This window comes from Hirsutella rhossiliensis (assembly GCF_020360975.1).
Source record: "Hirsutella rhossiliensis strain HR02 chromosome Unknown scaffold00021, whole genome shotgun sequence".
NCBI lineage: Eukaryota > Fungi > Ascomycota > Sordariomycetes > Hypocreales > Ophiocordycipitaceae > Hirsutella > Hirsutella rhossiliensis.
This window is the reverse complement of record NW_025408687.1, coordinates 104,879-126,461: the sequence shown is the minus strand read 5'-3', so window position 1 is coordinate 126,461 and position 21,583 is coordinate 104,879. Positions and strand designations below refer to the sequence as shown.

The window sequence follows — 21,583 nt, the reverse complement described above, 5'->3', positions numbered from 1 at the left end:
CGGTGTCTTGCAGGACCTTTAACTGTAATGCTGAACAAACGGGCACAAAGCTCGTCGCCATCGCCCCAGTCACCACTCTATGTACGTTGAGCAAATGCAGAGTGAAGCCTCCTTTCTCACTCTCTCTCCCCCCATCGCTCGGCAGTCTCCAGAGTACCAGCAAATCACTCCACCGTCTATTCGTTCATTGTTGCCCTGCTCGCCCTGTCTGCCCCTTGACATGCTCACCACCAACACATTTCATCCGGATCCTCAGCGCACGCGCACGTCCCGTCCCCGCCCGCCGCCAACTCCCCTCCATCCCCCCTCCCCGGGCCCGGGCAGCTGAAAACCCAACCCCCAAAAAAAATCAAGGCACTGCGGGGCAAGGGGGGCCAACTCGTGATGTCATTCTGCCGCATATCGAGTGGGGGAGCTGCAGCCTGTCAACCTGTCCGTCTGTCGGTCCGTTGAATCCACCTGTTTTTTCCTTACACGGATTGACGGACTACCCCTACGAACACTCCGCACCAACAGACAGGCATGGCAAGGGTCAGTCAGTGGTCTTGGCCACCCTCGTTTTCAGTTCATTTCGTTTCATCATTCAATCCGTCGCCGCTCCCGGGTAACAGCTTCGTCATCGTATCTCGTCTACCGTAGTTACAATCTGCCGGCCCCCTTCCCATTTGTTCAGTAACAAATCCGTGCCAAGGGTGATACACGGGAGAGTGTGTGTGCCTATGTGAGAAATGCCCAAGAATCCAAGAGAGAGGGGGAGCGAGAGAGAGAGAGTGAGCGATATAGGCCCCCCTCCGTAAGCTAGGCAGCGAGGACTGATGCGAGAGACAAAGCTCTGCACCTTCTCGTCTCACCTTTTGGCGGCGCCGCCTTTGCCGAAGACCCAGCGCCACTGGCATGCATCGTCATGCCACGCCCCCCCTCCCCTTGGATCTCTCGTCCAACGCTCCCGAACCGAACACTGTTCGTCATACCACGCAACCACGCACGCACACTTCACACCCGAGGAAAAAAGAACCCACCTTTCTGCATCTGTCGGTCTGTTGTCTCTGTTTTTTTTTTCATTCGTTTCTTTTTTCGCAACCGGTTTTGATCCCTTAGTTCGATGCCTTGCATCCCTTCTCTCGTCTTCGGTGCCGTTTCACATCCCGGTCGCCGGGATCCGTCCTCGTGTCGTGGATCTGCTGCGCCGTTTCGTCATATCCTTCTTTCCTCGGGTAGTCGGGGCCGGCGGGGCGGGGGGGGAAAGGGGGTAAGAGTCGGCAGACAAGAGGCAGCAGATTGAAACCACTCAGTAACGGCGATGGTCTATCACGGTTTATTTGTCATTAGTCATTCCTCATGGATACAACATGTGCGTGTGTGTGAGAGTGGTGCGGCAAGCAAGAGCAGGAAGAAGCAAAGGAATGTGGCTTGCACCAAGGGTTGAGGGAACAAGGGACAGCCACAACCACATGGCAGGGTGTTTCCATCATGCGATCCAGCTGCCCCGAGCAGGGAGACATGCAGCGGGAGAACCGGCGAGGACGAGGGGTCTTCCGGAGCAGCCTCTGCTCTGTGTCTGCTTTGGGGGCCTCTCCGTGTGCGCACAACGTCACGCAATGGCCCCCCCCCCCTCCCCTCTGATATGCTTGCTCTGCTCCTTTCTTGATTTTTCGTGCGGGCTTTCAACTAGCAGTCCATGACGCCACCTCAATTGAGAGTGCTTCGTCGGGCACGTGGTTGCTGCTTGCAAGAGACGTCGAGTTCGCCATCAGGACAGATACAAGGTATCTGGGGGACAGAAGAGGGCGGCCAAGACCAGTGCGGGCCGGTCACGCCGAGTTTGCCGCAGAATGGACCGTGAGCGTCGAGCAGCGGCCAGTCGGGCACTCCCTTGAGCCGAGAGTGCCTATCCAGCACGGCCCATGGGCGGCGCCGGGAGCCTCGCAGCTCCGTAAGGATTGTCATCAGTGTACCGCGGCCCGTAGTCGTAGTCGTCGGACTCGGAGTCTGGGTAGTAGTGCTGCGACCGGGGACGCGCCGGGACGCTGTCGGCCCGCCGGTCGCGGTGATCGAGGCCGCGGTACTGCTGCATGCGCCGCTGCTCGCGCCTCTCGTGGCGGCGAACCTTTTCTTGTTTGAACTCCTTGCACTCGTGGGTCATCTCCTTGGCTTCCTTCATCTCCCCGAGGGCGCCCTTGATGCCCAGGGCGGCGATGCCGACGGCTGCCGCGTCCTGCATGACGGCCTTTGTCTTGAGCTTCTTGGCCTCCTCAGGGCTCATTCTCCCCTCCTGGACTGCTCTCTGGCGGGAGCGCCTCTTCTCCATGCTCTGATAGACCCCGTGTGCTGCGTGGATGGTGGCAATGGTTGCGAGACCAGTGGTCAAAACTTGCTTACCTCTCATCTTCTTGGCCCTCTTCTCGTCCTCCTCCGAGTCCCCAAGGTCCGAATCGGTCCCGTAGCCGGACCGGCTGGAGCCGCGCCGACGAGACGAGTCTCGGCGGCGGTAGGGGCGCTCCGGCTCGTAGCCTCCACGGGTCCGGCCATACGGGTCCTCTTCGTACATGTCGTCCGAGTACCGGCGGGAGCGGCGGGAGCTGGCGTGGTCATCAAAGTCGTCCTGGTCGCGACGGCGATGCTCGTCGGCAGCTTCGACGGCGCCGCTGCCGATGCCCAGCTTGGCCAGGCTGTTGCGGGCCTTGTCGACGACGCTGCGGCTCCGGCTCCTTTGCCGACGGCGATCGGGCGACGGGCTCCTCGAGTCGTAATCGCGCCCGCGGCTGCGGGACCTGGAGCGGTCGAGCACCTTTTTGGCTCCAAGGGCGCCCAGGCCAGCAGTGGCCAAGGCCGCAAGGCCAGAGGGGCCGCCGCCGCCGGTAGAGCCGCCATGGCTCCGGGAGCGGGCTCGGGAGCGAGAACGACTTCTGCCCGTTAGCTTGTCCTCCTCGATATCCTTCTTGGACCCGTTGATGAGGCGGTTCCCAACCAGGCCGCCGATGACGGACTCGGCGAGGCCCAGTTTGCTGTGGCCATCGCCCTGGGCGGCATCAACGGTGGCAGCACCGGCGGCGGCAGTGAGGACACGCTTCGTCTTCTCGCCCTTCCAGCCGCCGGGCTCCTTGGCTACGCGGAAGGCCTCGGTGGCGCCGGCCAAGAGGGAGGCCATGGCAGCCTTTTGCATCTTGTTTGCGCCGGTCGGGGCGCGGGAGCCCGAGGGGCTATCGCCGCGGCGGCTCCGGGTGTCTGAGCGCCTGTCGTCACCGGCGCCGGTGAGCGACTTCACGGCGGCGCCCAGGCCGGTGGCGGCGATGGCGTTTTCGAGAAAGTTGCGATGGCCCCTTTTCTCCTTGGGGGCGTCGTCTTGATCGTCCGAGTAGTACTCGCTGACATGGCCGTCGCGACCGCGGTGGAGGATGTAGGTGGCCGTCTGGTCCTTTTGGGCCTGCTGCTTGCTGTAGAACTCTGCGCCCTGATAGCCGGCGAGGGCGCCGAAGCCGGCGAGGGCGGCCGAGGAAAGGGGGTTGCGCTGGACATCGGAGCCGTCCGTCTTGGCCTCGTGGCGGTCGTAGAGCTCCTTGCCGCCGACGAGGAGGGCGGCGCCGGCAACGGCAGCGATGAGCTTGTCCTGCTTGGTCATGCTTTTGGGCCGTTGGCTGCGCTGGTGGTGCTCGTCCTGGTAGTGGAGGCTGCTGGGGCCTCCTCCGTGGGAGCGGCGCGAGTAACGGTCATGGTCGCGGTCGTAGCGAGGGTCATGGCCGCCGCGACGGTAGTAGTCGTACTCGGCCTCATAGTAGCCCGGCTCGGCGGAGCGGGCGCGGCGAGCGTCCCGGGCAGAGGGCGGGGGGAAGTCTCGCCGGATCTCCTCGACGGACAGGTCACTGTCCTCGCGGGCACGGGGCACGAGATCGCGCGAGGGATAGACCTTTGCGGCGTAGTCGCGGGCGTCGAGGAAGCGAGGGTCGCGGTCGTCGCGGCGCTGCTCCTCGCGGACGTAGCGGCGGGAATAGTCCCGCTCGTACGGGTCATAGTTTGCCATTTCCACCTTTGTCTTTTCTCGCTCTCCCTCCTGTTGTGGTATTTGTGAGGGTTTGTGAAAAATTTGGACGATCAAAAGTCGGTCTGTCGTCGTCTTGGGTGGGGGCAAGACAGGGTTGCGGGGTGGTTGAAGGAGGGGGAAATGCGTTGGACGATGATGGCCAGAGGATGATTGATGAACCTTGCAAGGCGGGCGGGCAAGAAGGAAGGGCAGGGCTGGGCAGGGCAAAGCAGGGCAAGGCAGAGTGAGAGTGGGTGGCGGGTGACTCCCAACCCATCACTCACTCGCCCGCGAGTACCTGCACCCAAGCCGCGAGTACATGGAGGCACGCACGCTCACCGTCAGCCAACAAGGTAGCTTGAGACTACATGAGATGTCTCCATGGGCGGTAGAGTAGGTACTTGTCTACGGAGTACGTCATGCCATGGATGAATGTGCAGCAGGCGTCGTTGTCGATGAAATCTCATAGTGAGCGGGCGAGTGAGTGAGCGAGGGAGATGAACGAATGGAATGCCGCCCGAGGCGGGGCGGGCACAAGCGGGGCGTACGCGAGGCGGTACATTGCATAAATGGGGGTTTGTGGGTTTGTGCAATCAGGCGAGGGCTTCATTCTTTCCTTTTCGGAACCCTCGAGCGAGTGATGAGTGAGAGGTGAGTGAGACGGGCGGCCAGCCTTGGAGGCTGAAGCTGCGCCAGCCCGGCGGCTCAGCAAGGTAGGTAAGACTAGTAGATTCGCTAGCCTTGCCATCTATTAATCTGTACGGAGTACTAGAGACGGTTGTGTACAAAAACTTGCGAGCACTGTCGTGCAGCGCCGGTGAAGACGGCTGTGTGAGCCTGCACAAACCGTCGCTATGTCTACGCGCGTACTTTGTGCATGCCCCGCATCAAGACTTGCAATAGCATCGTTTATCCGCAACTCCGTACATACATGATGCTTTGTACAGCACAGTACCCGTAGATCGCTCTGTCCCATTTCCAAGTAAAGTACGGATAATAAGGTAAGCGACTGCTCATCGGCCTGTTGGGCGCTAGGCTCCAACGCCTCGTCTGGCCAGTCTCTGCCTCAGCAACCTCAGCAACGGCCCTCGGCGCAGCGACAGCGCACCGCTCGCCCGAGCGCCCGTATTATGCATAATTGAGAGGTGCTCTGATGACAGAAGGGAAAAGCACGTGCGCACAATGCAAAAAGGGTGCCCGAGCACCGCACCGAGCAACAACTTAACCAGTGCCGGGTACAGTACTTTAGTACCTACCTAGGTAAGTCAGTCAGTGTTTTGTGATAGTCGGCTCATGTACCGTACAGTACAGTACACGTAAAACAGCGCCACAGCCATGGCGAAATACAACCTGCCGCAAGCCACCCGCCTGCCTATGGCAGTGATCGGCCGAGATCCATCACCCGTCACGTTGTACGTACTGTACTGTACATTGTGCCCAACCGTCTGCAAACGCGGCCCTTTGTTATGTTTTCTCTCGCCTGCTCCCCCTGTTATAATGCAATTCGCCCGTTCACCCGGAGACACACATATCACATATACTGTGCACACAAGCAGGGAGAGAAGTAATAAGAGCGTGGGAGGCCGACGAGGTGGGTACGGAGTACTGTACATGGCGCATCCTCTCTTTTCTGCGCCTCTCCGCCCGTTACGTATCCTCATCGGTGGAAAGGATGGGGAATGACGACGGACGAGCGATGAAACAGACCCAGGGTCGTCGTCCTTTGACACACGCCTGGCCCTGGACTGGGCATCCAGTGAAGACATGCACTGTCCGTTCCTCGGCGGTACCTACCTGCCTGCCTGGGATGGCGCGGCCGGGCATGTACTTTGTTGCGTCATCCAGGCCAGGGCTACGGTGCAGCATACATGCATGTACTGATACATGTACAGCCCCTAATTCGGGGTCTTGTGCTTCCTCTCCACCAACAAAACAATGACTTTCGTCTCCCCACCCGTCGGACGACTTTCGTATTCAAACAAAGACGGATGGCATGCGTCATGTCGCGACACCAAAGCCCTCCTTTTTCCATCTTCTGTTTCGTCACTCCGAGATGGGCTCCATGTCTGTGGCCAGAGACTGACTGCATCAGGTATTGCATGCGTCAAGCAGGAGACCCTCGGATATACATGTCGGCAAGTCATGCTTGCTCTTGGTCGGCCTGCTTTACGTACCTGGGAACCTACCTACTCCGTACCTGCCTAGGTACCTGCCTAGGTAGGTAGGTACTGTCCGTGATCCAAAGCACCAGTAATGTCCTGCCGCCCATGATGAGCCGGCTGGCTGCCTTGGCGAACTGAAGAAGAGGGGGGGGGAAAGAAATGATGAGCCCAACGATCATCGGCTGCCGAAGGTGCAGGCAGGCAGGACAAGAACCCATCCCTGCATGAAGACGCATGCAAGCCCTGTGGCATCCACAGGTACTAGTACTTTAAGGTTGCCCCGTCCGCCGCCGCCGCTGCTATTTTCAGACTCCTCCCAGGTACCTTGCAGCTCAGGTGCAGCTCAGGTGCCAGTATCCGTACTCCGTACTATACAGGACTCCATACTGCCGTGGAGCAGGCAGGACCCATGCCGAACAATCCTGGTCCCGCTGTGCCTGCGCCTCCATTATTTCCCTCCGTCTTCATTTGTTTTTCATGCGTCCTCTCTCTGTGAGCCGACAGGGTATTTAGACACGGCCTGCGGCGCCTGTTTTTGCGCTTGCACACTCTGTCTCTCCTCTCCCTTCTTATTCCTCTCTCTCCCTCTCCAATCTCAACCGCCGACGACACCTTGCTCTGCACACCTGTCTCATTGCCTAGACAAACCCTCTCTTCCGCTTGTCTCGTCCAAATCTCGATCCACCACACACCTTTCACACCTCTCACACCTTCCACACCTTCCAACGCAGCCGTCACCATGCTCTTCTCCGTCGTTCCCCTCGCTCTCCTCGCCGCCGTTGGCGCCGCTGCCGACGTCGCCAAGCGCCAGGAAGGGTACGCCCGAGAGACACGCCCGCCCTCTCAACTTGGTTCCGAGAGCTAACTTGGAATTGCCCGTTTCCAGCCCCCTCTCCAACCCCATCCAGCCCACCGCTGGCAACGGCCAGCCCGTCGTCCCTGGCTCCCCCGCTGCGGGCGTTCCCGGAGCACCTGGCGCCTCCGGCTCCGCTCCTGGCGCTGCCGCTACCCCCACTGTGCCCGTCGTCCCCGGCGCCAGCTCCGGCTCTGGCTCGCCCGCCGCCACCGTTAGCGTCAGCCCGTCAACGGGCCCTAGCGTGTACGTTGTTTCCCCTCGTCCCATTTCCTTTGGCCGATAATTTGAGCATCCACACTGACACAACATGCCCCTCTGTAGTGCCACCAGCGCCGCCAGCCCTAACTCCAGCTCCCGAGCCTCCGATGTCTCCTCCGACGCCTCAACCGGCACCTCGTCGCCCGCCAGCACCGCTACCCGCTCCACTTCCTCCACCAGGACCTCGTCCTCGTCGTCCGCCTCCAACCCGGCCTCGATGCCCACCGCCTTTGCCAACAACGCCGTCGTCGGTGTCGTTGCCTTGGCTGGCCTTGCCCTTGCCATGTAAACAGAAACGAGCCCTCACGGGTTCCCCCCAATTCGGGATATACGGCTTCCTCTCATATGCATTGGGGGCCGGCCAATCTCAGCTATATACTTCAGCCCCAGGGGGAGCTGGATATCCCTCCGTCAAGCCTACGATGGGGGTTGACCATGTATCTAGGCACGACTGTCCGGTGTTATCGCGGTGGCTGTAATGGGAGTCCAGTAAATTTATACATGCCTGCATGCGGGTAACATTACACATAATTATGTTCGTCCTACCCGTCTCTACATGGCCAACGCGTGTCCGACCATTACGCCAACTTGACATGCTGTCCACCCCATCACCCCCAGTCTCTCTACATTCTGACCTCTACACCGCCATGACGAGAGACCTTGGCCGTACAGAAGCGGAGCATACAGACCAACAACCACCGACTCGAATTCTTTTTTTCTCGTTTGAGATTATTTTTCCTTCCATCGTACAAATACAAGAATGCCAGCAACAAATCCCACAACCCTAAGCCGTCCGGCATCAAATGGCATTTCGGCAGGCCGCCGCTTGCCCCGAGGGGGAAAGTGAAAAGGGGTTCCGGACATATGGAGACCCCGAAGCCCCTTGAGAAAAAAGAGTCCAACGAAAGCAGCTGTGCCATTGCCAAATCTCATCCCATGTGCCCTTTTATCTTCCCATTTTTTTTTGTTTTGCCGCTGTCTTGGATCTTTTTCTTGTTCGCATCTTCGCCAGATATCACCTCCACCCACTTGTCCATCCATCATTCCTTAACCCTCTTGTCCATCGTCGGCCTCTAAGAGGTCCGCCGACGTCTAACTTTTGGCTTCAAAGCGCCACAGGCCGTCGTCGAGTGCTCTCCTCAGTGCGGCTCATGGGATGCCTGTGCCGGCAAGCCCGAGAACAAACTAAATCTGCAACGACTTTCCAACCAAAAGGCCGCGCAGCTTCATCTCTCCGCCGTCAGCGCAGCCCGAGAGAATCCAGGTCAAAATCCCAAAATACCCCGGGTCTGTCGCTCGAGCCCTCTCCGCAAATGAGTCATGCTGATGAGCCCTGCACTCCATATCCCCCAAGCCGACCTATGTCGGCAAGCTCGCCACCGCTTGTCGACACTCACGACACCTCCGCAACCTCCAACTCCAAGGATTTTCCTTCGCCCAAGGCATCGGGGGTCCTTTGCGATTTTGCTTCCCGTCATCTCCTCTCGGCCCCGAGCTGAGTGACTGCCAGGTCATTCAGGGCTGCCAGGGATACCGGCACCCTCGACATATTTCCCCGTATGCGCCAGGGAGGGCAGCAGCGGAGGACAATACGTCCTCTACAGCACCCGCTCCCAGAACCAGTGATAAATCAGACCGCAACCCATACACCATTCTGATCGTTGGCGGGTGAGCGGCAGATTCGCCGATCAATCCAGGCTGCGCTGGTTCGCAACTGAGGACAAAGTTCAGGAGTGCCATCCTAACTGCCATGGACCAAGATGAAGAAAGCCAGCGTTGACGAGCGCCCCAAAATACTGGATCTCAAGTTTGTCATCCGCCGTTACGTGAAAACAGCCCCGCCTCCCACAGAATCCACCGCCGCCCTTGTTGCAGGTGGAGTGGGCTACGAGTGGGCCGCTTCCTGAGCCTGAGGTCCTTCAGATTCGATCCCTGGCGGCGATGCGTTTGCAGCAGGTTCGCCGCTGCAGCCGTTCAGTGCGACGGAAGCCGTGGTGGCTTTGGGACTGGCATCGCCGTCCGCATCAGCCGCACCCTTGGACTTGACGGCCCCTTGATCGGAGCGGGCTGACCCGGTAGGTATGGCGGGCCCCGAGGGCGAAAAGTCTGGGACCTCGGCAGAGAGCTGGCTGGACCCGCTGTGTGTTAGGCCGCCGCCGTTTACACCTCCATTGAGGCCGTGTCCCTCGGAAAACTGCTGAAACTGAGGCTCGCCCTGAGGGTTGTATCCTAGGGGAGGCGAGACGCCAAACGAAGCCGGGGATATTCCGCTAAACTGGGGGCCGAGAGCGTAGGGCCGGTTCTTAAAAGTAATGTGTGAGGGGCCAGCGTTGCGGGCAAAGTCATCGCGGTCCTCCATCGGCAACACGAAGCTCTGCCAGCCCGATCTTCGGCGAAGTCGCTCAACATCATCCTCGCCCACAACAAAGTCGAGCTCGCTCGACGACTCGCACACTGCCCGGATCATGCCCATGTCGGACGTAAGCTCCCTTATGCGCTTAAACGCCGCGACAAAGTGCAGGTTGACAAAGCCTTGCGAGTCCATCCGCTTGCGGAGGTACATGTCCTTGCAGAGATTCTCGATCGAGAAGTAGTATTCGATCTGATTCTTGAGCAACGACATGACGACGTTGTCCCAATAAGGATGGGTCTGGAACGGCATGGCCGTCAGCGGCGCCATGGGGTACTCGTACGGGCCGAACTGCGTCTGCACGGGGGGAAGCCGCGTCGATCCGTTGGGCAGAGACATGCGGTGGAAATTTGCGCCGGCGCCGTTGCGGCCTCGCCCGCCCCTCTGCTGAGGAGGCATGAACATCTGGTTGTGGCTACCTTGCCTCGGCGGAGGGCTGTAGGGGCCCTGAGGCCTGGATGGCATAGACCCGGACGTGAATCCAGAGGCGCCGTGCTGGTGTTGCGAGTGCGTGTTGATGGCGTGGTGTCCGCCACGGCCGCGATAGCCTCCGCGACCTCGCTCGCCGCGGCCCTCTGGGCGCTCCCTGGCAACATGGCCCGGTTCCTATTGTCGAGTTAGCAAAGCTTGTATGCAAGGAAAGCTTTTCGTATCACGGCGTTGCCACCAAGATGATGCCAGCGTACGTACAGTAGGGTGAGAAGATGTCGCATCTCTGGCCTTGTCACCGGCGGTGTAGCCAGACGTCTTCTTTTGGTCCTTGGCACTCGAGGCATCCATCGAGACGCGCTTTGCGGCCGGGGGTAGGGAGGCAGTCCGATTCGAGGTGGCGCCGGCCTCACGAGGTCGTTCTTTGGATTCGGTTGACTTGCTCACCGGCGTAGCCAGAGCGGCCTTGTCTCCCGCGATAGTGCCAGTCGATGCCCTGGTGCCGTTGGCACCCCGCGCGCCACCTCGAGGCTTGGAGTTGCGCATTTGGGGGATCTGCGTCTCGAAGCTGACCGAAGGCACATAGTCGTACGCGACCCACTTGCCCTTCTGGCGTGGCTTCGCCTGCGAGCCGTCATCCTGACTCTCCTTGCTCGACTCCTTGTCCTGGCGGTCGATCTGGGCCGAGCTCGACTTCCTCCGATCTTCCTTGATGGCGGTCTCGGGAGTAGGCCACGAGGCAGAATCCTGCACAGAGGGTGGCAGTTCGGCCTTGTCGTCCTTGCTCTCGCTGTCGACAGACTTGGAGCCTCGGCTGCCGTTTCGTTCCGGGCGAGCAATATCGCCAGCCTTTCGAATTGGCTTGGCTCCATTCGCGGATGTGCTCTCACGCGCGGGGAACGCAGAGTCTTGGCCAATCTTGGGAGTTTTCTTCGCATCCTCTGCGTGGCCCGGCACGCCATTGGTCGACTCCTCGTCGTTGTTCATGGCCGGCTTGGTCTTTGCCGCCTGCGCCTCTTTCCGCTGCTGCCAAATATTGACAGGAGGTATGGGGGCTTCCGAAAGCTCAATCTTGGGGGCCTCTGGCACAGGGACCTGCTCCTTGTCGGAGCTTGAGGCCTGGTCGCTTGCCTGCTTATCCGAAGCCTTGGCCTTCTTATTCTTCCGCGGCTTTCTCGAGTCGGACTCGTCGACCGAACGAGCGGTAGCGCTGGAGGACCTCGTTCCCTTTTCAGCTCGCCGCCAGGGTCGCTCAAGGCGGCCGGCGTCATCATCCCGCTTCGACTCGAGCCTCCTGTCCGTGGTCGTCTCGGAGGGCGAGTCGCTCTCTGAGCCATTGGTGGAATCCATGTCCTGCTTCTCCTCGATCGAAGATGGAGCATCGGCGTTGAGAGTCTGTTCCGGCGACTCGGCCGGGGTTTCAGCAGGCAAAGTGACCTTGCTCGCGGAGGACGCGGGCTGGGAAGCTTGAGCCTGGGCGGGCGGGTTGGACAAAGGAGTGGCGGCAGGGGGCGCGCCCTGTCCCTTGGCCGCTTGCGCGTAGGAGAAGGTGGAAGAAGCCGCCATTTCGCTGGGATTGGATTCGGCTGCGCAAATCATGTCAGAAACGACCACCACAATGAAGACTTTTCAGCACACACACGAGGCGTCGTCGTCTGTTGCTATGCGTGCTGCCGACGCTCCCCAAGCGGGGCAGAATGTGGATCGTCGACAACGAGCAGGGTTGGTGCAGCAGCTATCACCCAGAGTCGGCTTGTGCTCTGAGACGTGCACGGCGTCGCGATGAGCGATGCTTCTGCTGCGTCAACAGATGCCCGCGATGGTTGCGAGGGTGAAGTGACTGTCCGTCGAAGTGTTCGACGTGTCCAGGCAGGCGTCAAGGCCACGTCCACGGAGGCGGGCCACAGGGGGTGGGAAAGCCGATCGTGCAGTCGTGTCAGCCGCCGCGGTCGAGGACCCGCGTCGGTCTAGGAAGAGGGGAAAGGGCACTCGCAGGTGTCGCAGCGACACCTTGGAAGGGGCTTCGTAGGCAGGATCGTGGACAAAAAAGACGGAGCCCGAAGGCGGGCGAGAAAGGGGGGCAGCGAGAAAAGACTGCCGGGACCCAGCCAGGACGATGCCGGGCGAGACGAGACGTGTAGTAGGCGAAGCGAACGAAGGGGGTTGAGGAGGATCAGCCGGCTGGCACGCTGGGAGGCGGGTGGCCGGGCGAACGAGCCGCGCTCGTCGAGACAGGTGGAAGCGCAGGCCCGGAAATGCTGGGCACAAGGGGAATGCAAGGGCTGCAGCGGCAATGCGAAGGGACTGTCTGGGGTATCGGGAAGAGTGTGGCAGCAGAGGCGCGGCGGCGGCGGCGGAGGAGGAGGAGGAGTAGGTAGGAGGAGGTGAGGGAGAAGTAAGGTCGGAGGGTATTTTTTTGCGTTGTGTGAAGTGATAAATTTTTTTCCTCTTTGCCCGCCCGGCTTCCCCTCTCTCTGACCCGGGGGGCCGATGGAGCGAGTACAGTACCTTATTACTTCTTACTGCAGGTAGGTACGTAGGTTAGGTAGGCTAGGTAGGTACTGTACAGTACCTACCTGCCTACCTGGCCCTTTAGCCTGGCGCTGACGGAGCGGGCGGATAAAGTGCAGCGGGAGAAGGCCCTGAGGAGCGAATTGCAGAGGCCCCGGGGAGGAGACGAGCGACTGGGCACCGCCACTACGAGGGAGTACATGGCGAGCCACCCTTGTTTGCTGACAAGACCCTGTACCTCGGATAGCAGCCAAGCCGGTTACTGAAAAAAAAAAAAAAAAGGCGACGAAAAGGGAGCAGCAACACAACATAGCGCAACAGTCTTCCGCATCGAAGACCCCCCTTTCCATTCTTTGAGATTTCCCTGTCGGAAATGAGAACAGCAGAAGTTCGCTCACATCGCCACCTGTTCCTCGCCCCTCGAGCGAACACGTCTCATCTCCGCCCTCTGCTGTGTGTCCATCCAGCGCACACAAACCGCCAGGAAACTAGACCATGGTCTCTAAAAGGCAAGGTACCCACTCCCTTAGTCAGACCTGGCGGGCAACGCCGAGGCGAAAGTATATCTACCTTGGACAAACGATGTTTGATGACAGATGGCACATTTCAGCACCGTCTGGGCCAGGCATGCGGAGCGGCCACCCTTGGCCCTCGCCGGCTGCCGTCGACAAGCTTGCCAGCCAGGCCGGTATGGATGTCTAGCAGTGGGCATACGGAGTACCTACCTGCCTCTGCGCTGGCAACCGGACTTGGCTTCTCGGACCAAGGCTCCAGGCATGCAACAAAGGGGCCTCACAATGACCGTAATAGGGCCTTGTTGCCACTGTCCTGGCTATGGTGGAACATTGCCCTTCTTGTCTCACGAGAAGGGGGTACAGCCGTCGCCTGCTATGCCCACCTAGGAACCCAGTCTGACCGAGTCTTGCCTCCTGATAAAACACAAGGTTCCCCCATATTTAACCAGCTTGGCAGGGAGCGAGGGAGGCATCGTGCACTCACCTACCTGATGTGGCCCGGCGCCGGCGTCTATGCGGCACAGAGAGAGCATCCATCGTCTGCCCGAAAACCACCTTGTCCAGGAGCAATCTGTCAAGGCAGATGAGATGGGCCAGACATACATCAAGCCTACAAAGCGTACACGGCCAGGGCGAATTCCGCACCCACCCCCCATGTGCAGATCCCCCGTCTCCTCTTCATCACCATATACGGAGGTATTCCATCTTTCATCCCTACTCCGCATACGGGGTGACTCTGGGTAATACACTTATGGCCGATGCAACCCACCCCGTTGGCCTCGGCGAGAGGCATCATGGGTGGCGCGCCCCGGTGATGCCCGCCGGCCCGTCTCCAGCCTGCCCTGCCGTACGGCATTCGTTCGTGCAACGCCGCAGCATGATATGCCCCTACCTGCATGCATGCATACGTACATGAATCCAGTATGCTCGTACATACGCGCAGTAGATCCCCATCCGGTGCCAACCTCTACTAGGGAGGTGGTACGGCCCGCGGTGATTTTCCCGCGTCAGGCATGCGCCCTTGTACCTCATTTCTTTAGTTCCCCGAGGCAACGGGCCAAAAGTCTGTGGCGGCTTGCTCGGCATCTGCCTGGGTGCCGAAGCGCCTCCCTTGCAAGACAAGGGACTTATTCACCCTGTGCCCCGCGGGAGCCATCAAACGGCTACTGGTACTATTACAACGTTTTCTTTCCTTGAGCCAAAACGACGTTGACCCAACTTCGTCCATCTTCTGCCGCGCAGTGGACCGAGTACCGCGCCCACGACACCGACTTCTCACGCTTCCCAGCAATGACGTTGTCTTGTCCCATGCCAGCGCCAAGACCTTGCAGCGGGGTCGCCGGAGCCCAAATGCCATGGCGAGTGGCTATATCCTTTGGACGACGAGCCTGCGACTCTGGCCCGCTCCCTTATTTGCCACTGCCTATGAGATCGACTCGGCAGGCGCTTTTGGCCGGCTGGCCAGCCGCTCTTGATCGTGGCCTTTGAGTCGAGGCTGATGTCTGCCTAGTCAACAACGTAGAGCAAGCCCATGTAGGGCGTTTCCCTCATCGGCCGGCCGGCCAGCAGCCTCGCACCTCGCTCATCTCTGTTCTGACGACACTTGGCGCTTTGAGAAATAACAACGAAAAAGAAAGAACTGATGTGTGCAGTTACGACCACTCTACAGGCTGTCCAAGTCTCATCAGTGACTGGCCAAGCCAGCCCAGCACCCCGTCTCGCTGCGGCCTTGTACACTCTTCGATTACCCCGTAATCCACGCTGTGGCTTGCCTGGTCCCAAACGAAGCGGCTAGGCGAAGGCCGGTAGAGCCCATGGGAAAGTAGCTGATGAGATACCATAGCAGACAGGCGAGTTGGACAAAGGCGGATAGCATGGTCAAAATGGTGCTATGAAGCTGCGTGCCTGCGGGTCAGTCACGTCATTGCTGCATGGTCGTAACGTAGCTGGAAACACACCTTGAGCGCGAAGAGCAGCGTCGTCAGGATGGACCCAAAGTATGCTGCGGTAAACGGCAGTCTGGGAGCCGACAGGAGGTGATATATGTAGTTCATGGGCCCCATCACGGCTGCAAAGGATGCCAGGAAGAGGAGCGACCCGACAGACCATCTGCTTGCCATTAGCTCTGGGCCAACTGCGACACGCCGTAGGTCAACAGCGGGGGCCTCTAGGATACGGCACTTGTCAAGCAAGGCAAGCGGCCGTCAGGTGGGCCCTCTGGGGGGGCCGGCAATCGTCGCTACATGGGAAAGGCGAGCTGCGGGAAAGGAGGGGGCCAGAGGCGCAAAAGGAAAGACGGCGGGCGGAGGGGACGGGCGGGCCCACTCACAATATGACAAACTTGCGCGGCCTGAGGGAGAGAACCGGGAAGAGGGTGAAGCAGATGACGAAGCAGGCGAGGGCAGCCAGGTTACAAGCCCCAAAGATCAACAACCGGTCCCACCTGCTCACTGCAACCCCAGTTAGCCCTGCCACCCACGAGGTGCATCATCCGGATCACATGCAGAATCTAAGGTATAGGCCAAAGACGGGCTGCACATGTCCCGCTGCAGGGGTGCCGCGACTCTATGTCGTCAGGTTGACTCACGTACGAACCAGCCCTCTTCCTCCTCTCGCCGACTTGGTGCCGGCAAAGGTGCCCCGGCGCTCTCGGTGGTCGGGAGACGCACATAGCCACGGTCCTGGAAAGGGTTGAGGCTCTTGATGGACGACAGCAGACCCGACTGCTGCGAAGTGTTGATGGGCGCCTCCTCGTTACGCCGGCTCCAGCCGAGCGAGTTGATGGAGTCCCGGAACGAGTTGGAAGCCATGGTTGGTTTGCAGACGGGAAAGGCGGGATTATAAGACGGCTGCGAAGAAGATGGGCGACAGTTCGTGACGGTCAAGTCCCCCGAGGGGTGTGATTCGGCGTCGAGTAGAGAGGAAAGGGGAAGTATGGCGCGCGGTCGACAGAGGGGGCAGTCCTATCAAGGACGAGCGAGCTGCTCCGACCTGGGTACGGTCAGTCAGAGGGTTTGATATAGGTCGCAAGAGGAGCAGGGGTGAGAGAGGGAACCCACGGTCGGATTGAAGCGATCCAAACAGGACACAGGACAGCCAGAAGGGAATGGGGAGGGGAGCCCACTAAGCGGATGTTTTCTCCACGGCTCACGGGCACAGGCAGCGGGCGCGTTGGGCGAATCGAACCGCGCGTACCGCTTGGAAATGGGCCGTCTGGGAAACAAACAAGGCTAGAAGTCGAGGGTAATCCGGGCGCGCAGGTCGAGTCGCGGAGGTGCGGAGGGCAGAGAGGAAAGGCTGGGGGTGTGGAAGGAAGTCGGATGCGTGCTTGACGAGGCGGCGGCAGGCCACATGATTGGTAGCCGGAAGAGGGGGGTAAGTGTGGCGCTACCCGGCTGAGGTTGGCCGCGGCGTGCTGGTGGTGATTGGATAGATACCTGGGTACATGTGGCAGCTGGGATATCCTGTGCCATCGCCAGGTACCCTGCTATTTGGTGCCCTTCTATTTTAGTCGCCCGCGCCAGACGCAACAAGTAGTACAAGTCACGGCCACATCAGCCAGGCCTACTTACCATGTCGAGACGGCCAGGCAAGGTTGCCTACCACCTACTCGTCATCCCCAGGTGGTAGGTGGCTTTGCGCGAGGGAGGTGAGGGGCCGCAGCGGCTCTGCCGCGGACGAACGAACTCGCGGCTGGGAGTTGTAAAGCAGGGTGAGGCCTTGGCCTTATGCGAGATGGCGTTGTACCTTGCTTGCAAGGACAAGGACATGGACGTGACGTGCGGCAGCTGGGAGACGGGTTGCTTTGGACGGGAGGCAGATGCCGGTGTACAGTAGTTGGTTGAGCTGGGTACGAGGCGTCAAGTGTCCTTTGCGCTGCCGTTGATATACCTGCCTCGCTCGGCCATGGCACGGCGACATTGCAAATGGAGAATCGATGCGCGCAAGACTGTACAGTACATACACGAGTGCGCACTTGATGTGTGTATGTACACAAGGTATGAACATGCATGCATGCATATGTACAGATATGATGATGGATGGGGTGCAACAGCAAGCCCATGCCTGGTCCAACCCGCACCCTGCTTTGCCGACGACGACGACGACAACTTGGACGACGGGACATCATGCACCGCTTCCCCCATGGAGGCTGACCTCTTCTGGTTCCTTACATGGCCCCGTGGCCAAGGCGCTGGAGAGGCTCTCGGGGGCATCGCAGACACGCATGACCGGGCAGGAAACTCCGATTCCATGATGCAGCTCGATGGCAGAGGCCAGAGTGCCATATCGAGCCTGTGTCTCAAAAGCAGAGTCACGTTGAGCCCGAGGGTGGGTGTCCAGACAAGGAAATGGATGCCACCACCACACCACACTCGTAAGCCCAAGGCGAGTCAGACGACGAGGAGCGGGACGACATTTCGTATCGCCGTAGGGAGTCGTCGCGATTAGCGTGGGCAGTATAAGATGCGAGGCCGTTCCGGGCCAGAGCGGGCTAGCTGGAAAGCAAAGTGGACGGACGGTGATGAAGCTCGACCCGGCTCTGCCAAAGAAACACGCCGACAACAGCTCGCCCACGCACCGAGAAAAACAACAGGCCGTTACACAACCAAAACAGCCACGGCAACCTTTTTTTAGTCCTTTTTTCGCCGTCGACGAGACATTCCGGGGCAGCCTGTCTTGCGCGCCCGCGGCCCAGCCTTGCGCGGCCCATCAGACGATTGGCCCGCCGCCACGAACCCCCCCAACTTCGTCGATCGACAGCAGCCTGCAGGGCCCGCGAACTGCCACCGAGGCATCCGCGTCAGCGTCGCGCGCCCACCAACGAGGCTGCCTGCCCAAGAAGGAGGAGCATCGGCATCATCATCTCCATAAACACTGCCGCCGCCCTGCGCCTTTCGCAAGCCTCGTCGGCTCTTCTTGGTCCATCCAGGCCCACCATCGCAAACAGGGGCCCGCCACTGCTGCTGGTCTTTTTAAGCAGCCACTTCACCCCGCATAGCCCCTGTTCCGCACTCGGACATCCATTGTCTTTCCGAACAACCTGCTCTCTCTCCGCAGCTCCCTTGTGCGACCCGGCGCGCATAAATCCTCCAGACACGCACACCTTGTTTCCCTGGGCCAATCTAGTGAGTTCCATCCCACAAAGCCCTTTTTGCGCGTCCTCGCTTGTTGCGCCAAAGCCCGCCACAACCAACCGGCGGATCAACGCCCACCAGCCCTCGCTCCCTCGCTCCCTCTCTCTCTCTTAACACGCGCACCCCCCGCCGGGCCAAAGGGGTACCTACAGGGCAAGTAGCCCACTGTGCGCCTCGCCCCTCCCGCTTCTCCCCTAAGCCGCCCGCGCACCCGCCGCTGCCCCCTCCCTTCAACTCAAACTCTCCACCCCCACCTTTTTTTCTCCTTTGCTTCTTCGTCTGCCTGCTAGTCAAAAGCCTCCCTGCCTACTTGAAGCTGGCCCTCTTCTTCTTCCAATACCGACCGACCATCCACCCCATCCCCGTCGTCGCTGCTCACGCCAATCCTCTGTGCGCTGCGAGCCGCCATCAAGCAAGCACCGGCTTACGATTGGGCAGCAGCAGCAGCGAGAAACAAGGCCTCACCCCTACTTTGGCTTCGGCACCGCTCCTCGACGACGCCTCCCTCCCTTTCCCCAGGCTATATAGCTCGCTACAGATAGCACTTCTAGGGCCGACAGGCTTCCGTTACCGCCTGGACCCTCCTGTTAACAGGCGACGGTCCCAGGACGACCCCCGGATCCATCGCCCACCCCCGACCACACTTTTCTCACCACCCTCGCACACTGGCGAATCCAAGGCAGCCTGTCGCAAAGACCCCCTCCGACGTCGCATTCTGCCGCTGGTCCTCTTTTCCTCGCCGCACAGCGCTCAAGGCTCCTGTTAGATGGCGTGCAGGTAGCAAGCTGCGCCGACTTCTCATCAACAGCGCCTGCCATTTCATCGCGCCTGGTAGGTCGATGTGCTTTGCCGGGCTCTTCCGCGCAATCCTTCTCCCGATCGCTCGCCCCCCCCCCCCCCCCCCCTCTGACTGACAGCCGCCTTCTAGCACCCGAACACACAAGTCCCGCCTCCCTCGACCACGCCGCTGACGGCTCGCTGTTCTTCTGCTCCCAGTGCACGCAGTCGACTAACCTCCCTCTTGGTGCATATTGCCAACAGCTTCTTCGACTATCCTTTTTCTTTCTCGCCCCGGCACCGTCCAGCGGCTTCTCGGGGCTGACAGCCGTGCACCTAGCAAGTGGTATCGGCGACCGAATCTCATCCCTTGGCGGACGAATCATATAGTCCACCATCGCAGCAGCATCGATACAAGGCTTCGTAAGCCTAAATGCCCGTCATGGCCCAACACGGGTTCAACCACTTTGGCTCCGCCCCAAATGGTGGCAACATTGATCCCAATGACCTCGCCATGGGCAGTGGCTACTCTCCCTCGTTCAACAACAGTAGCTCCGGCAATAATAGCAGTAACAACTTCAACTCTGCGTCCGGGACCGCCCCCAACGGCTTCTCCAGCGGCTCGGCCGTCTTTGGAGATGACGAACTGCTCGACGGCCTGGCAAGCCCTTCTGAGGGCCACTCGGGCATGCATGGCCAGGGCCAAGACTTCACTACCATGAACGTGAGCTTTTCTCAGGGCGCCTTCGCATCGCATCGCGGATCCGGTCTGCACATTGACCCCACGCAGATGAATGGTTACTCCAACACACCAGATGGAGACCCGATCCAGAGCCCCTATACTGCCGGCTTCAATACTCAATTCCGGCAGATGCAGAACAACCATTCGTTTGGCACCTCGATCCACTCGCCCATGTCCTACTCTGGATCTCCGCTGGCGGGAGCAGACATGGGCGCCGACGGCAACGACCCCAACTATCTCAATGCAAAGGCAAGAGCCCGCATGTCGCAACAGATGCAGCGCAAGGCCTCAACCGCCCGAAGCCCCATGACACCCAAGACCAGCAGCATCCACGGCATTCCCATAGGATCCCAAGACTCGCCTGGTTTCGGCACGCAGCCCATACGCAACTCGGGCAGCCATGAAAAGTCCCCGTCGGGTCAGTGGATGAACACTCCTACTGGAAGCATCCCTGCCTCGTACAACTCGGGCTTCTCCTCCCCCATGCAACAGGGCATGGTCCCCATCAACGAGGTCATGCTCAAGGGCGGCACATCCATGCCTGCCAAGCTGGGCGTGAATCCCAGCCCTGTCTCGACCCAGGAGATGAAGCGCAAACGGCGCCGCGAGTCCCACAATCTCGTCGAGCGCCGACGCCGCGATAACATCAATGAGAGAATCCAAGACCTTAGCAAGCTTGTGCCCACGCATCGCCTGGAGGACGAGAAGATCCGCAAACTGATACAGAACGGCACGCCCTTGTCCCCGACCCTCACCGGCATCTCCAGCCCATCGCAGGCCACGTCGGGACTGGCTGGACCGGGCGCCCGACGCGCGGCCGGAGGCAGTTCTGGCAACATCACCACCGGTCTTCCCATTGAGGAAAAAGACAAGGGCCCGAACAAGGGCGACATCCTCAACGGCGCCGTCAGCTGGACCCGTGACCTGATGTGGATGCTGCATCTCAAGCTCCAGCAACAAGAGGAGCTCATGAACAACATTGCTGAGCTCGGTGGACACTTTCCCTTTGAGTTGACCGAGGATGAGAGGCGCATGCAGACTGAGCTAATGGATGCCATGGTTAAGAGCGAGACGGGCTCCTTCTCATACTCGCGGACTTCCGGGTCCGGCCTCCGTGTGCCAAACCATACAGACTACCGCGGGGACCCTGTCAACTCCTTGACGGCCAACCTGGATTCTATTGGAATCACCCCCGAAGAGAATGGCAATGTGAGCATGGGCGGAGAAATTGGCGATGGCACGACGCAGTTCTGGAACGACCCTGACGACGACGGAGAAGGGCACGGCTCTCTCAACTTCAAGGAGGAGGACGAGTACGACATGGACCTTACTCACTAGACATGCGCTCTCTACCACGACAATCCGTCTGCCTCTGTTTCCTTTTTTGCCCGCAGGCGTCACATTCGAGAGTGGCGCAGGTTGTCGCTCTGCAAAGTACGACCAGCATCTTTCCCCCTCCCGGCGTCTCTGATCTCCATGTTCGTTGATTTGACTTGGCACTATTCCCCACGTCGCGCGCTTGCCCCCTCATATACGATGGAGTGCATTCGCGATGTATACCCCCTGGCTCGGCGCGCTGTTGCGCTGAGTTACTTTCCTCTCTCCCTTTTGGCGAGCGGTGATTTCTATTTTACTCCACATTTCACGAGACTCGTCTCTACTAGGGGTAATAGTCATGAGCATTTAGCATGGGCTCACGGTATACGCGGAGGCTTCGTTTTATACAGTGGAGGATATATCTTGTCGCTTGTTCTCTTTCCTGGAGTGTTT

The 21,583-nt window shown here is 59.8% G+C and overlaps 5 protein-coding genes across 5 annotated transcripts; 2 read left to right on the top strand and 3 right to left on the bottom strand.

Annotated features, from left to right (window-relative positions):
• Window positions 1–1,888: 1,888 nt before the first annotated feature.
• Window positions 1,889–4,018, bottom strand: HRG_11458 (uncharacterized protein; the record flags this gene model as incomplete). The annotated part of the gene is made up of 3 exons (XM_044869928.1): window positions 1,889–2,328; window positions 2,380–2,453; window positions 2,532–4,018. 3 exons carry the CDS (start codon window positions 4,016–4,018, stop codon window positions 1,889–1,891), a joined length of 2,001 nt encoding a protein of 666 aa, XP_044714825.1.
• Window positions 4,019–6,919: 2,901 nt separating this feature from the next.
• Window positions 6,920–7,583, top strand: HRG_11457 (uncharacterized protein; the record flags this gene model as incomplete). The annotated part of the gene is made up of 3 exons (XM_044869927.1): window positions 6,920–6,996; window positions 7,067–7,279; window positions 7,358–7,583. 3 exons carry the CDS (start codon window positions 6,920–6,922, stop codon window positions 7,581–7,583), a joined length of 516 nt encoding a protein of 171 aa, XP_044714824.1.
• A 1,596-nt stretch (window positions 7,584–9,179) lies between these two features.
• On the bottom strand, window positions 9,180–11,699 carry HRG_11456 (la domain-containing protein; the record flags this gene model as incomplete). Its single annotated transcript, XM_044869926.1, has 3 exons — window positions 9,180–10,310; window positions 10,395–11,599; window positions 11,651–11,699. 3 exons carry the CDS (start codon window positions 11,697–11,699, stop codon window positions 9,180–9,182), a joined length of 2,385 nt encoding a protein of 794 aa, XP_044714823.1.
• Window positions 11,700–14,903: 3,204 nt separating this feature from the next.
• On the bottom strand, window positions 14,904–15,969 carry HRG_11455 (got1/Sft2-like family domain-containing protein; the record flags this gene model as incomplete). The annotated part of the gene is made up of 4 exons (XM_044869925.1): window positions 14,904–15,056; window positions 15,118–15,268; window positions 15,489–15,609; window positions 15,747–15,969. 4 exons carry the CDS (start codon window positions 15,967–15,969, stop codon window positions 14,904–14,906), a joined length of 648 nt encoding a protein of 215 aa, XP_044714822.1.
• A 3,535-nt stretch (window positions 15,970–19,504) lies between these two features.
• Window positions 19,505–21,151, top strand: HRG_11454 (helix-loop-helix DNA-binding domain-containing protein; the record flags this gene model as incomplete). Its single annotated transcript, XM_044869924.1, has 2 exons — window positions 19,505–19,795; window positions 19,862–21,151. 2 exons carry the CDS (start codon window positions 19,505–19,507, stop codon window positions 21,149–21,151), a joined length of 1,581 nt encoding a protein of 526 aa, XP_044714821.1.
• Between the last annotated feature and the right edge of the window lie 432 nt (window positions 21,152–21,583).